Consider the following 16,001-nt stretch of genomic DNA (forward strand, 5'->3'; position numbering starts at 1 on the left):
TGCTGAATAAATAAATGCAAAATTTTTAAATCATAGTTTTAGAGCCATGTTGATTTGAATTTGAACAGCCACACTGCTGTTGCATTACAGTACCTAATAATCAGGATTAAAAGAAGTACCCTATGTAAAGAATCTAGAACAGTGCTGTGCACAAGGTAGATACCTAATAAATATTAATTATATTCTTGCTAGTGTTTGAGTCTACTTTGGACTTTGTCTAGAATTTCTTGAACTGTTAGCTGGGTTTTGTTTTTGTTTTTAATCCTCACCGAAGGGTATGCTGAAAAAGAGAGAGAGAGAGAGAGAGAGAGAGAGAGAAACATCGATCTGAGGGAGAAACATCGATCAGTTGCCTTCCATACGTGCCCCAACCTGAGGTCAAACCCGCAACCCAGGTATGTGCTCTAACCAGGAGTTGAACCAGCAACCTTTTGGTGCAGGGACAGTGCTCAACCAATTAAGCTACTCCAGCCGGGCAGACTGTTAGCTGTTTTAGAATAAAAATGAATTCAGTAATGATATCATCCACAATGGAGGTCAATAACAACATTTCCGGCAACTTTAATCTTGGCTCATCCTTAATGTGGATAACAAAGGATTGACCTGGTTATCGTATTGGTGTTTTTACATGGCAGTGCCATCTACCTGTTGCTTGAATCAATTTTGATATAGCACATAAAATACCTCCTGAGCCTTATTGCAGCTTCTTAAATCCAGGAACAGATCACCAACTACATAGTCCTCTTTAAGGCACTTATTTTTCCTTTTCTGTTGCAGATGTCTGGAAGGTTATGTGATGGACACAGAGATAGATACATTCACCTGTCAGGAAGATGGCCGTTGGTTCCCTGAGAGCATCTCCTGTAGTCCTAAAAACTGTTCTTTGCCAGCAAACATAACACATATACTTGTTCATGGGGATGATTTCAGTGTGAATCAGCAAGTGTCTGTGTCATGTGCAGGAGGCTACACCTATGAGGGAGTTAACATATCCACGTGTCAGGTAAGGTTCTCTGTCTTCATTAGAACACTTGAGTATAACTAGTGGATGTATATCCACACAGACAGTATCTTATATCCTAAAAAGAAAAAATACATGCCTCATGTTTCCAATCATGTCAAGGGATTTGAGAAGTTTTTTGGTAGAAATATAAAGAAAATATATCTTTCTTTCCAATATTCCTGTTTTTAAACTATGAAAGTGCCAAGGATAGGTGAAAAGCAGCAAAGTTAGATAAAATATTAAAATATCTGTAATAAGATATTTATGAAAAATTAACCATATGATCATCTGGTCTACACATAGATGCTCAAAAGAGTCTATGTATCAAAATGATTCCTGCCCGGCTGGTGTGGCTCAGTTAGTTGAGCATGATCGCCCTGTGCACCAAAGCGTTGCAGGTTCGATTCCCTGTCAGGGCACACACCCAGGTTGAGGGCTTGATTCCAACTAGAGGTATGCAGGAGGCAGCCCATCAATGATTCTCTCTCTCCCTCTCACTTCCTCTCTCTGAAGTTAATTTAAAAAAACATATATAAAAAAATAAAAAAGAAATGAGCCCTGATGATTCCAAATGTTTCCAGTTTTAATACAAAGTAGAATCAGGGGGGAGGGGTGGGGATGGTTGATTATGATGCAGAATACTTGTATCAACCACGCAGTCCTCATGCATCATAATGAAAACATACTTCTTGGTGTTACTGGGTTTTTTAATGGGTTTTATCAGGAAGAAAATACTTGTTTTGTGTGTTTAAGAAATGTCCAAAATTGTTTAGCATTGACTGTAAAGCCTGTATAATAATTAATGTGTTTTTTTAAGGCCACAGATAGTAAGTAGCAGACGTAGGACCAAATTCTAGGTCCTTTTGACTATCATCTTGGAGATTCTTCTGCTATACAATCAATATTTACATATTCTTTATTTTACAATTTAACTCCTAAATATAACTTATACTTTGTTACTTGTTACTTAGCTTGATGGCACCTGGGAGCCACCGTTTTCTGATGAACTGTGCAGTCTGGTTTCTTGTGGGGAACCTGAAAGTCCAGAATATGGATTTGTGGTTGGCAGTATATACAGCTTTGGAAGCACTGTTATTTATCAGTGTGAACCTGGCTATGAATTAGAGGTAAGTGAACAAATTGTTTAACCAGAACTAATTTGTTTTTCCAGTCTACTTGGCAACATTTTTAGTATTAGCACTGATTTGTTTCACTGATTTTGGTCCTAAAATATTCTTTTGTACTTTGCTGCCTTTTACCGTAATACTTTACAAGAAATATTTAAGGTGACTTACAATTTTAAAAAGCAAAATAAGTCTCGAATTACAAAGATCAAAGCCATGAAAAGGAAGAAGCTAGTAGGCCAACCAGCCACAAGACTGATGCTGTTACTTCCACTGGCCAGGTAAGCCCGAGTTCCAGCCTCCTGCCGGTCATATGCTGCAACAAGGCAGTCCGTCACCTTGGGGAGGCGACCACAGGGATTTACTTATGCAAAGCTAGGATTTCCTCAAGCACCGGGCTCAAGTACCTAGTCAGATTCTTGATTGGGATGCCAGGTTCCCACATCGCAGATCTGGCCTGAAAAATTCTCATAGCAGTTCTAACCAAGTACCAAGTTAGGTCTCAAGACCACTCCTGGTCTGTAATATTAAAACCCATTCAGCAGCACCTAGGTCTCCCTATTTACTTTGGTGGGAAGGTTGCGATCAATTTTGCCGAAAGCATGACGATATCATCAAACTTGGAAATGTAAGAAATCTGTCTTACGTTACATAATGTTTCATCTGGTTTCTCAGGAAACTTTTCTTCCCTGTTTTTATTGTCATAGTGGCATTTAAATGCAAGTTTTCACAAGTATTTGTTGCCAGTGGTCTGTTAAATCTGCATAGTGCATTCCGTTTTCTGACCACACAATCAAAGAATTGTCAAAAGATAAGGCTATGAACACTGGAACTAGCCTTATATGGATCTTGTTCAAATTCTTCAAAAGACTGAAAAAAATAAAAGAAAGAGAGAATAATAATATAACAGTCAATTGCCATTGACTTTATAACCCGGGTGTTCTTCACGTGAGAGTACTAATCTTACAATTTGTTAAGAAAAAAAAAATGGTATAAGGTTTAAACAAATATGTAGCAAACTGATGGGTCATTAAATTTGAAAAAGTAGATAATTTGCTGTAAATATTTTTGGAAACATCCTGGTGTTAACTACGAAATAGAGAGAGGTGCTATAACAATTGTTCTCACTCCGAGTTACATATTTGAATTACCTAAGAAACTTAAAAAATACATTAATGTTCAATTACTTGCAGGAATATCTGATTCCAGGTCTGGGACAAGAAATGTAAAAGATTATCCTAGAAAATCTTGTCATATGAGACAGGAGAGAACCTATCAAAGGCTACATGTTACAAAGACTGAGGAGCCAACTGAACAAGGCTCCCGCAGGCCAAAAGGAGACCCTTTTAGTATCCATAAGGGTAATAACTTCAACAGCCTGAAACACATCAAAAGTGTCGGGAATAACACTAGACTTATAATAATGTTAAAATTTTTATTTGGTAATGAACAAACTCATTATTTTGGTAACAGAATTGTGTTTTCAATGCTACCTAGACTGCTGGATAACCAAAGAGTAGATGAAGGGGAAGTTCCCCTTTAGAGAAATATTCCAGGTAATAAATTATAGAATATAAATCCCAGAATTTGCAGCTCATATGAATTCATGGGTTTAGGTTATCATCATCATAGCTGCTGATGTCAGAAAAAAAGTAGAAGCTACCAGACATTATGTGCCTCCTGATGGATAAACACACTATGGAAAAATCTTGCCAAGAAAAAAAGAGAAAAATTGAATTTGAACCTTATCAAGGCTCTAAATTTAACAACCAGTATTAGTGGCAGAGGAACAAGTTAAGTGACACCATGCTGAAGCAAGCAGGGAACATTCTGTCTGTGGAAATATCTCCAGAACAAATGACCTAATTTCCTGTTTTCTGAAACAAATCAATTGACAGGGTACGAGGGAAGGAAATGGAGAAGCAACCTATAGAATTAAAGGGGTATATAAGAGATATATAAACCATGTGGACCTTCTTTTGGTCTGAATTCAAGTGAACTGTAAAAAAAATAAATTATAAGATTTATGCACCCTAGCAAGTTTTGTTCAGTGGTTAGAGCATCGCCCTGTGGACTGAAAAGTCCCGGGTTTGATTCCAGCCAAGGCAACCAATCAGTGTGTCTCTCTCATATCAGTGTTTCTTCTACTCTCTCTGAAAAGCAATGGGAAAAATATCCTCAGGTGAGGATTTTTTTTATTATTATAACATTTATGCAACAATTGGAAATTTGAACAGTAATTGAACATTTTATTACTACTCAGGAATCACTACTTTATGATAGGATGATGTTATTGTTACAATTTTTAAGGGCCCTTATATTTGAGAGATGCATACTGAAATGATTATTATTAAATGACTCGATACTTGGGATCTGCTTCTAAATAATGTAGGCTCATGGGAAAGAGGTGGGGCTTAGATTAAACAAGCTTGGCCTTGAGTCTGTGCGAGCTGGGTGATGGCTACATGGGAGTATGTTATACCGTTCTTTCTACTGTTACATTTTTCATGTTTGAATTTTTCTATAAGGCCTAGTTTTTAAAAATGCAAATGACTGTTCTCAATCCAGACTAATTAATTCATTGTCTCTGTTGGTTAGATCTAGGGCAGCAGTATCTTATTAAAAGTTCCCAGTTGATTCTAGAGTTTAACCAGGACTGAGAATCACTGCCCTGATACATTTCTGTGTTTGTCAAAGTGTGATTCAAGAGCCACTTGCTTGAGAATCATCTGGGAAGTTATAAAAAGGAGTTCTATTCCTAGGCCAAGACCTTCTGAACAGAGTAGGATCTGGGGATTTGTGTTTCTAACAAAGACCCTAGACACCAAAGGTCAGTGGAAGGGAGAATGGTTAAGATTGGGAACTTGGTCCTGGCAGACCTCTGTTACAGGCTCTTCATTCTTGCTGGATAAAGATGCTTGCGAGCCACCTGAACATCTCTGAGCCTCTGTTTCATCCTGCCTATGGTAGAAATGCAATAACCACTTTTGCAAAGTTACTGAAAGGGGTGGAGATAAAAGAAATAAAGTGGTGAACATGGTCCTTCATACTTTGTCTGAGTTCATTATAGGGTAGTTATTATTATCACTTGCTGTATTTTTATTATTACCAAAATCAGAACAACAAAGCAATTAGGACAACTAATGTAAACTATGTTAAATTATTCTGTTGTGTAAATAAATTGTTGTTTATATGTAAGGTACACAACTTTTTTGAGCTATCTATACATCAAAATTTTTACTGCATGTGCAGTCTTCTTGAAATAAAATTACTACAGGCAACTGGGGAATAAATGAAAATACAGAACCCAAAAATGGGATAGTCATGTTACAAAATCATTGCTAGTGGTTGCTATAAAGTGGTTGCTATGGTTCTAAAACTTAATATAACTATCTAACCCAGTTGTTGACTAAGCAGATACATTGGGTCAAAAATAATAACTTAATGCTGATCTAGATCTAAAACTCCAGCTTAATTCATCAAAAATAAGATATGAACAGAAACAGAGAAAAAGAAAGACAGAAAAGCATGATAAAATTTGCAGCTTACTGAGGAAGGAGCCAACAGATGGTGTTTGATATTTTATATCAATAGTTACAGAAAATAGATTTATTTGAGTTTAAATAAAACTCAAACATAGTCAAATGGCATAAAATCAACATAGTCAAAACAGAATATTATTATTCAAATCACTAGAGGAAAGAGTACAAGGAAAGATAGTAATGGGAAAAATACTAAACTATTAATTAAAGTTAACAACTTGAGTATAGTCTACTTTGAAAGAACCCACATAGGTGGAGAATTAGTTGGCTTTTATGACTTGCCATATACTTCCTCAAAATTAACACAAAATAATTCACAAACTAGAATGGTATATTTTCCTGTGCATAGGTAAGTATATAAGCCTAGAAAAAGTATAGCAAATACTAATAGTGCTTATCTCTGGATGAAGAATCCTGGAAAACCTCTATTTTTCTTTTATATTTTCCAGACTTTTCTGTAATGAACACATGTTGATTTTTTTTTTTTAAATTATATATCTTTATTGATTTCAGAGAGAGGAAGGGAGAGGGAGAGAGAGAAACATCAATGATGAGAAAGTCATTGATGGGCTGCCTCCTGCACGCCCCCGACCGGGGATCGAGCCCACAACTTGGGCATGTGCCCTGACCGGGAATCAAACTGCGATCGCCCGGATCCTAAGTCGATGCTCAAGTGCTGAGCCATATGCGGCTCAGCTGATATTTCAATAAGAAAATAATGAATACATATTTTAAGGAATATTTAATTTTATAGAATGAATTATTTTCTTGGAAAGTCTGGACAGTATCCTTCCATCAAAGTCGATGGAGTTTTAACAGGTAAAGATTTATCAGTAATTAATCTGACAGCTCAGAGAAAACACCTTTGAATAGATGAATAAGGGTGAAAGACATCAGTCAACCCAGATAAAAACCAAAGTAGGGACCACAGGTTCTTTTCAGGCATCTTGCTAATTTAGGACACAATTTCCAGACAATGAGGTAGCCAAAGGCTCTGAACGACAAAAGGGCATTAATGCATTACTCAGAACCTGATCTTTTTTTAAACACATAATGTTACAAAATTGTGTTTATCTTGTTTATTATTCCACAGATCAGGAATTTAAAGAATGAAAAAGAGCTATCATTAGAAACACTGATGATTACCATAAAAGATAAACAAGAAAGAAGAGGCAAAGACTTACAAAAATTATAACAGAAATCAAAGAATAGTGGTATATAAGCCTGTAATAGCTGTGGGGACAAGCTGTCTGTATAGCTCCCCAAGGGCAATGAGATATTGAAAAATATACCAAGAGTATATTCAGTTTAATAATTATAAATACATTTCAAGTGAATTATATTCATTTTACTCTATTTCACAAGGCAGGGGAGTAAATTTTGGCAAGATTTTACCCAAAATAGTTAAAAATTTAAATGCTTGGGCCCTCAATAGGATAAGTTTGCATAGGATAAATTAAATTGTTGAAAAATGTAATCCTCATACCAACAAGATATCTTTGCATGTGGCATGTTCAAGGATGTAAAAAAAAACACAATGTCATTCTTTGCTGTACCTCTCAGGTATTGAAAAATAGTTTCAACTCAAAATAATTTTAAAATATACTAAGCAAATATATCTCTTTGGCATTTCAAACACATTCTTCAGTCTTTACTATTGGTTATGACTAGTTATCATTTAAATAGAAAGTGAAACAGCCTGCACCTTAATCCCACTAGTCAGCAGGATGTGAATTTTGAAGATTTGGATGACAACATTTTTACAAATTAAACCTCCCTTCTAAACTCTATTTACTTGATGAATTTATTTAGCATTCCAGTGCCAAGAGGTTCAAGTTCACAGCTGTGGTGGTGCATTCCCTTAGTAGCTTTCCATTGTAGAGTTTTATCTTGCCAATGACTTGTGTGGTTTTTTTTTTTCATTGATTCACAGGGGAACGTTGAACGCTTCTGTCAGGAGAACGGACAGTGGAGTGGCGTGGTGGCAACGTGCAAAAGTAAGTCAAATGACACACAGCCATCCAAAAAATAATACTAAGGATCCATTAGAATCATTTGGGGAACTTGTTAAAAAAATATCAAAAGCAAGACCACAACAGAGATTCTGATTCATTTGGTCTGGGGCAGGGCCCTTGGCATAAAGCTTCCCAGGGACTCCAAGTGCAACTCAAGTTGGGAATCTCTGGGCTAGACCCCTTCCTCTACCTTCGCCAAGATCATCAAATTAAGACCCAAACCCGTTATTTTAACATTCTAGAAAGGATGATCCTGCTATTCTCCTGGCATATCCCTGTTAATAACATTTCTCACAGGTACAGAACCATGCTTCGTAACTACACTAAAACTAGCCATCAGTTTATGGAGTCTGTATCCATAGAAGCCATATAAAATGTTCCTTATCTGAATTTTCGGCCAAGCTCACGATTCCCTGTTCTTTATGCTTTCCTGTTGTATTTCATCTTCTAATAATTTTATCTCTCATCTCTTTGCAAGCAGTATGGCCTTGATCAAATTATTTCACCTCTCTGAGCCTCAGTTTCCTTCACCTGTGGAATGAGACCATCTCAGTGTGTGACTAAGGATGTAAATGTAGCCAACAAACAAACAAAAAGACACCTAGTTCCATTTCGACGAGATTAAAAATGGTCTTTAATATAAATATGTCCCATGCAGTATTTGGGGCATACTTATTCTGAAATTTTATTTGTTGTTTAATATTAAAATTTAACTGATAGCCTGTATTTTATCTAGTGAACTCTAGCTGTAAGAAATAAATTTGATAATGTCTGGAGAGTTCTTGGCCACGGAAACAACCAATGAAAATTCCTTTGCTTTACCCACCTGCTCGTCCACACCCCCAGCATTATTAACAACAAAAGGTGGTGGTATACATAGACAGCTAGAGTCAATTGGGCAGAATAGCAACCCTTAGTTGCTTGCATGTATTAATATGAAACACGCATGCTGGGGCTTTCCTCCTTCAATGCGTATCGTATCGCTGTGCCTCACACATGAGTAGGCTAGAATATTTTATACTGTGCATTGGGTGCTGTTAGCAGTTATAGCAGAAGAAAAGAGAATTGGGATAAGCATTTAATCTGAGGCTTTCCTTGTTTCTTTTCTTTTTAGAGACCAGTTGTGAAGCCCCACTTGAGTTTCTGAATGGGAAAGCTGAGGTTGAAAATACCACCACTGGCCCCCACGTGCTGTATTTCTGCAACAGAGGCTACAGTCTGGAAGGCTCGCCTGAGGCATATTGCACTGAAACTGGAACCTGGAGCCACCCAGTTCCTCACTGCAAACGTGTGTTGACTTTCGGAGAGGTTTTAATCAGATTCAGTTTCATGATGAGTTCTCCAAATGTCTAAAACATAGCAGAAACTCACTGATAAGTGAGATGGGCCCAGAGAAAGCAATCTGCCCAAACCCAAGCCAAATATGTGGTATTTTTAAAATCTGCTTGTGTTTTCTAAGATACCTCATCTGACAAGCAGATTGTATCAGATTCCTTGGCTAATTACAAGTTTAAGGCACTAAGAAAATGAAACTTAATGAAAGCGATTTGACATAAACGTATGTATAATGAATCTGATTGGGGATGTAAAAGGGGAAAATCTATTTAATGCACAGTATTAATAAAGTCTATATAAATACAGTACTTAGAGATAATTATAACCACTGGAATGGAAACAATATTCATGAGCAAGGTATAAATGAAGAGAGCTCTGGTTAGTTTAAAGAGCTGTAATGCATTACTGAGCCTTTAAGATTCCTTTGTGCCTGCTGAAAATCAAAAAGAAAAAGAAATTGCTTGAAATACGTATTGATTTGTGTTGATATACAGTAAGAAATCCTTCCACTATCATTTCCTGTTTTTCCTGTAGGCCTGGAAAGATGAATCCATTTTTGTCAAGAAGCCTTGCAAACTCTACAGTTTTAGTTCTGTTACCCTGTTCATGGTAGTGTGGGTCTAAAGTCATACGCAGGTCACTTAGAAATGCCTGATGATTCTCTGGTGCATCCTTCTGAAGGATGTTCAGTAAAGGAAAGGAGAGTGACAGTGAGAAGCATTTGCTCTGTGTTTTTAATGTTCTTCAGGTATTAACCCTTTGCGGTCATATTAAATTTGGACATGGGTGTCGTACTGGTCAGAATTAATTTCCATTGAAAGAGCAGTGATACATAACATGCAAAATTATGAAGGATAAACAAGATTTATGAACTGATATATGAATGAATAGAGTTAATATTCGTATGGTTCCTTGCTGTGGTGGCTGAGAGCAGACATACGACCGGAACGGTAAAAAAGCTTTGGTGGCTGAGAGTAGACAAACAACCGCAAAGGGTTAAGGGAGTATTTGAAACACTTGTGCTTCCCCAGTGCTGATAACAAAGCAGGCTAAAAAATGGTGTGGGCCATAAACAGACAACTATTTAATTTGCCACCTTAGGGGTTTAGGACAGTGTGCTAGTGGCTGAATTCCTTGGTGTTTTCTGATCTTATCTAACTTTACCCTTCCAAATAATTTCATGGGAATATCAAACAAGTCTGTATTTATTGTTTGAAGCTCTGTGTTTTCAAGCCCCATAGTATTGTCGCTGAGAACCCAATTCCTACAGAACTCGTAGTCTGCCTTCAAAGAAATGAGTTAAGAAAAGAGGGGTAATATCAATAAGCCTTTTCTTTCCTTTTTAACAGCAAACCCATGCCCTGTCCCTTTTGTCATTCCTGAGAATGCCTTGCTCTCTGAAAAGGAGTTTTATGTGGACCAGAATGTGTCCATCAAGTGTAGAGAAGGCTTCCTGCTCCAGGGCCAGGGCATCATTACCTGCAACCCCGACGAGACGTGGACGCGGACAGGCGCCAAGTGTGAAAGTGAGTCAGCAGGCGGAATCCAGTTAATTGCGTTAGTTCAGAATGTTTTCTCAGCTTTGTGAGACTATTTTCAATCAACGAACTTAATCGTAAATATTTAGGTCTCTGCGTCATCATGCTTATCAGCTTCTTGATAGTTTTTAAAATTCTTTAAAAAGACATTTGAATTCCAAACATTAAAAGAAAAGTTGCAGAACTAGGCTAACACCTACCTGACCAGGATTCCCTGCTTTTGGAAATGTATCTTCTAAGAGTAAGTTTTCTGCTGTTAAATCTAAAATACAATTTTTCTCCACATTGTCAGAGTCCCCAAACTGTCCTTTAATTGGCTATGAATGCTTTGCAATACAAAAATTGTTCCACAGTGGTTCTCAGTCTTGAGCCTGCATGAGAACCACCTAGAGGGCTTCTTAAAAACAGATGGTTGCCCCCTGCCCCCCAGAGGCCTAGAGTTTCTGATCCAGTAGGTCTGGGATCAGGCCTGAGAATTTGCATTTCTAACAAGTTCCCAGGAGGTGGTGCTGATGGTGATACTGCTGGTGCTGGAACCACAATTTGAGAATCTGGGCCGGCACCGCATTGGCATATACCATGCAATCTGGCAGCATCTCCTGCTGCCTCGTGATAACTCTTGACACTTTTCTGCACTTAAAACATCTCCCCTGACCAACATCCTTCCCTCTAGTTCTTTCTAAATTCTATTTCAGTATTCTTAGTCTGTCCCCTCTTGTCTGAGAAAAGGGTCAGCATTTTCATCATTTATTTCTTTCCAGTTTCTGATACACAGTAAACATTAATACATATTTGATATCCAACTGATTGAATTAATATTTTTATCCACCTTGGAAGGAAACAAAAATTTAAAAGGATGATACAAATTGATCACCCCCTCTGAAGTTTTGAATAGTGTCATGATCACTAAGTGACCTTTTAGAAGCCAGTTCATGAAGATCCATTTAAGTTAGACTCATTCAAACTGGACACTGATGAGAGTCCTGACTGCAATCAGTCCTTGTCTTGTGAGCCACCCCAGACCAGCTCTCGTTATCTCAAGGCTTCTCATAAAATTCTCAAAGCAAACTTAGTTATAAACATTTTTATTGAAATATACAATGCATGTTGCTTTTAAAAGATAGGATTATCATTCAATCTAACACATTCCAAAGGTAGAGAGTCACTGCTTTACAGACTTGAAAAGAAACCTTGAATGTCAGAAACCTCAACAAGGTGTGTAAATTTAGTGTCTAAAGGCCAGAGACTATACTCATTTGCTCGTTTCTCAGATATGCATTGAGTACCTCTTGTTTGCCTGGCACTGTTGTAGACACTGATAGAACAGCCTTGATGGAATATGCAGTACCGCAAGTAATGATGTTTATTCTAAAATAATGGGCTGCATTCTCTTCTGCATTAGATAAGCAACCTGCATTGAAGTTCTCTTGCAGCCACATCTTAGACAAATCGCCAGAGCTCATTCTTGGTCTCCTATAGAGGCCCTGCCTTGAGTATAAAACAGTTCAGCTTCAGCATTTGAATCAGAAGACGAAACTTTTGATCTTGCACACCTAATTTTTCTAGACAGCAGCAAATTATGCTTTTAGTTCCAGTGTCTTTTAGATATTTATAGGTGAAAAGGTTGCCTTTCTACATTTAGGGGGTGGGGAGCTCTTTAATCCAGACTTAGAAATGAGACTCTGTTCTTTTCTACCCACTGGCTGAATTAGTAGCACAGGCTTAATTGTTTTGTTTTCCTATAGAAATTTCATGCGGTCCACCAAGTCACGTACAAAATGCAATTGCCCGAGGCGTACATTATCAGTATGGGGACATGATCACCTACTCGTGTTACAGCGGATACATGTTGGAGGGCTCCCTAAGGAGTGTTTGTCTAGAGAGTGGAAACTGGACATCACCTCCTATTTGCAGAGGTAAGGAGACATTTGAATGATTATTTCCTAGTGAAGCCATAGGGAAATGTATATGGAAGTCTGATATGGACAACAACTAGCATGCATAAGGGGGTGGCATCCTCAAAGAGTAGCCCAGGTTTCACTTAGCGTGAGAAGTCAAAATGAGGGTTGTGTGTGTTGCTCTTGTTTCTTCTCTTGTTTTAAGATACTGTGAGGCAGTGGCAGCACCAAAGAACCACCTGCCACCAAAGGCCACCTTTGGAAAGGCATTTGTAAATCTTCTAAAGGGGCATTCCCCTGGTCCAGAGCAAAAGAGACTATCCTTTATATAAACCACCTTGTCGCCTCCTACCCTGAATCTGCAAATTACTAAAACCTTCATAGCCATGTTGCAGCCCTCCTGAGCCCCTCGTGTTCATCCCCAACCAAATCTTGAGATTCAGTTTTGTTTCTGCTCCTTAAAGCTTAAGTCAAGGATATATTGTGCAGTATAAATGAGTAATCCTATTTCCTGAGAGCCACCCTTCCATAACTCCCTCGATTGATGACCATCTGCGTCTTTTACAGCTGTCTGTCGATTCCCGTGTCAGAACGGAGGTATCTGCCAACGCCCAAACGCCTGCTCCTGTCCAGACGGCTGGATGGGGCGCCTCTGTGAAGAGCGTGAGTCTCTCTTCAAGTCTTACTCTGAGTCCTGATCATTTGCCTAGAAGCTGCCAACTCAGAGTTACCAGGAACTGGCTTTACTGGAGCCAGGGATTCATTTGCTTATCCTGTAGCAGGCCAGACAGAGCAGCTAGGGCTGATCTGAATGTGTCCATCAGTTTCAGGAGATGTAAAATATTAGGGACCACGAAAATACAGTTATCAACGCCTATCAAAGCCATCTCCACATGCCTCCTGGCACAAATTTCTAAGGATCTTCTTGGAAAAGAGCTTATCATAGAGGGTATCCCAGCCTTTGTCTTCCCTCATCTCCAGCCCATTTCAGTACTGTGCCCCTCATTGTCACAGGTGTAAGTTCATGGCATTGCCTAACCTTGCACTTTGCAGCTAACCTTCACTGTTTTTCACTAAGGCAGCTCTGCCCACTAAAGGAAATGAGGAAAGCTAGTGTTCCTGTAGCTACACAGCGCTTAGTAAATTAATACAGAATTTTGATTCTCATAGTTTTTACGTTTCAATTTGAACTTCCAGGGTACCGAATAAATGGTTTTAAATGTTTTTACTGCCTAAACCACACTTTGTTTCAATATCTTAAAAAATACATATGAGGATGAAATGATTTCGTTTTTCGTTGGGAGTGGTACATGCAAATTGCATTGAGTCATTAATGTGACGGCCATTGGTCTATGTCAGTTTTTTCTAAGGCCAGACATTTTATGAGATTCTAAAACTTTTTTAAGTGTAACTATTTCAGCTAATCTAGAAAGGAAAATATAAAATGGAAATAAATTTAGGCCACTAACAACTCACCAAAGCAAGTATTCTGACAATGATGAGGGAAGGAGAGAAATTACACGTTTTCCTTCCTCTTCTCCCAATCATTTCTTCCCCCTTAGGGCTTCCCCACACTTGACCGGTTATAATGGCAAGAGTCCAGAGACTCGGGGAACATTTACCCTGGGGTACCCCAACAACAGGCCTTGCTTAGCTCACTGAGCATGCAACTGACCTCCTGGGGTAGAGTGGGGCTTCCCAAGCTTTACTGTGCACACAGATCATCTGGGAGATGTTGTTAAATGCAGATTCTGATTCAGTAGATCTGAGCTGGGACCTGAGATTCTGCATTTCTAGCCAACTCCTGGGTAATGCCACGGCTTTTGGTTTGAGAACCATGCTTTGAATAGCAGGCCAATAGACAGTCTCACTCCTTTTAAACAGACTGTAACTCTTTAAAGAGCTCAGTAATTTCTAGTAGGAGGAATGCTTATCATGGAGGGTATAGGAGAGGCCCAATTCAATTGCCATCAGGCCTCAGCTCCAAAGAAATAAAGAGTTTTCCCATCACTACTAATGTGTTGCCAATAGCCTGTAAGATAGCCCATCTGACTCCCATTTTCATATTTAATTCAAGACAAGAAGAGAGCCCCATGGCAGCCAAACCCTCTTAGAGCATTTTATCTCATTTATAATAGAAATTTGAAACTGTGATAAATGGAGAACATTCTGCTTGGGGAAAGCAAAGCATTCAGCAGATATTGATTACAGAAGACTCCAGAGGAGTGCATTTGGCATCAGTCATTACACAGGCTAAGAGGCCAGAGCTACTTTCCTAATTGTGTTTTCCCAGTGATACTGATTAATAACACATACGGGAATGCTCTCTCGTGGGTCATACAAGGTTTTTCTCCTCCTGGATAATGTTTTTTGAACATGTGAACATGTCTGTGTATTTTCATCAAATCCTTTTTGATCTCTTTTCTAGCAATATGCATTCTTCCCTGTCTGAATGGCGGTCACTGTGTGGCCCCCTATGAGTGCAACTGCCCACCTGGCTGGACGGGGTCCCGCTGTCATACAGGTAGGCCTCCTCTCATGGTTTGTTGTCCTGGTGACTTGGCTCCATGAAGTCTTAGAGGACATTGATGAGTGGGACTCAGTTTCTGAGGTACTAGAGTTTCTCAGAATTCCTCAGAGTGGCCCCTTGAATGGTGGTCTGAATGCTGAGCTGAATGGCGGCCTCAAAGGCACCATTCAGGGTCGTGTGCCAGAGAAAAGCATCTAAGTTGATTGAGTTGTCAGCCTTCTTCTTGCCATCTACTCTGTTTTTGCAGAATTCAAAGAAAAACATTATGCAGAGGTTCAGAAGAATATTTATTTTGAGTGCCAAGTTCAAGATGCTGGATTATGTCTTGGGAGCAACAGAGGCCACTGAAGGCTTTTAAGCAGGAAAATCATGTCATCAGATTTTTTTTAGAATGATTTTGGCAGCAGTATGGAAAATGGCAGAAAGCAAGACCAGTTAGGCAGTTATCAAAGCAGAGTTGGCAAGAGGTTAATCAAGTCTGGAGAAGTGATAACCCAAAAGGACAGATGTGAGAAAAGTTAGGGAGGTGGATCAACACTACCTGGTTATAGGTTTTATTGTGGGGATAAAGGTCTGAGAAGGGTCAGCGCTGGTATTTCCAGTTTGGGTCCTCAGTGAAAGGTGGTGCTGTTTACTGAGGCAGAGACCCCCAGAGGAGCGGGTTTGAGGCTTAGGTAAGGAGTTGGGTGTTGACTTGCTTTGAGGGGCCTGTGGAACATACCAGGGAGAGGTCTGGTAGGCAGGTGGATGACGGGTTAGGTTCCCAGAAGATACAACCAGATTGAAGATAGAAATACGTAGGTTATCACTGGGAAACATTCATGGAGAAAAAAATAAGACTGTGCAGCGGACACATGGCATGAGAAGGTGGCTCAGAATGGGGCATCAGGGGCTCCCGTGTTAGAGGGAAGGAGGAAGATGTTAAGCTTTTATACAGGGAAGTCAAAATATTAACTAACTTGTTAGTACGGTCAGGTGCCACTAAATCACCATGCTTCTGAAAAGGAGGAATATTT

The 16,001-nt window shown here is 38.9% G+C and overlaps 1 protein-coding gene across 1 annotated transcript in view; it reads left to right on the plus strand.

Moving 5' to 3' along the window:
- Positions 1 to 16,001, plus strand: part of SVEP1 (sushi, von Willebrand factor type A, EGF and pentraxin domain containing 1) — a 128,282-nt gene that overhangs the window by 106,476 nt on the left and 5,805 nt on the right. The window contains exons 39-46 of the mRNA XM_081152103.1: positions 778 to 1,003; positions 1,975 to 2,130; positions 7,603 to 7,666; positions 8,799 to 8,972; positions 10,369 to 10,545; positions 12,303 to 12,473; positions 13,023 to 13,118; positions 14,884 to 14,979. Coding sequence (XP_081008229.1) covers positions 778 to 1,003; positions 1,975 to 2,130; positions 7,603 to 7,666; positions 8,799 to 8,972; positions 10,369 to 10,545; positions 12,303 to 12,473; positions 13,023 to 13,118; positions 14,884 to 14,979 — 1,160 coding nt within the window. The remainder of the gene's footprint in view (positions 1 to 777; positions 1,004 to 1,974; positions 2,131 to 7,602; positions 7,667 to 8,798; positions 8,973 to 10,368; positions 10,546 to 12,302; positions 12,474 to 13,022; positions 13,119 to 14,883; positions 14,980 to 16,001) is intronic.

The sequence above is a fragment of the Miniopterus schreibersii genome, assembly GCF_964146895.1.
Source record: "Miniopterus schreibersii genome assembly, chromosome: 11".
NCBI lineage: Eukaryota > Metazoa > Chordata > Mammalia > Chiroptera > Miniopteridae > Miniopterus > Miniopterus schreibersii.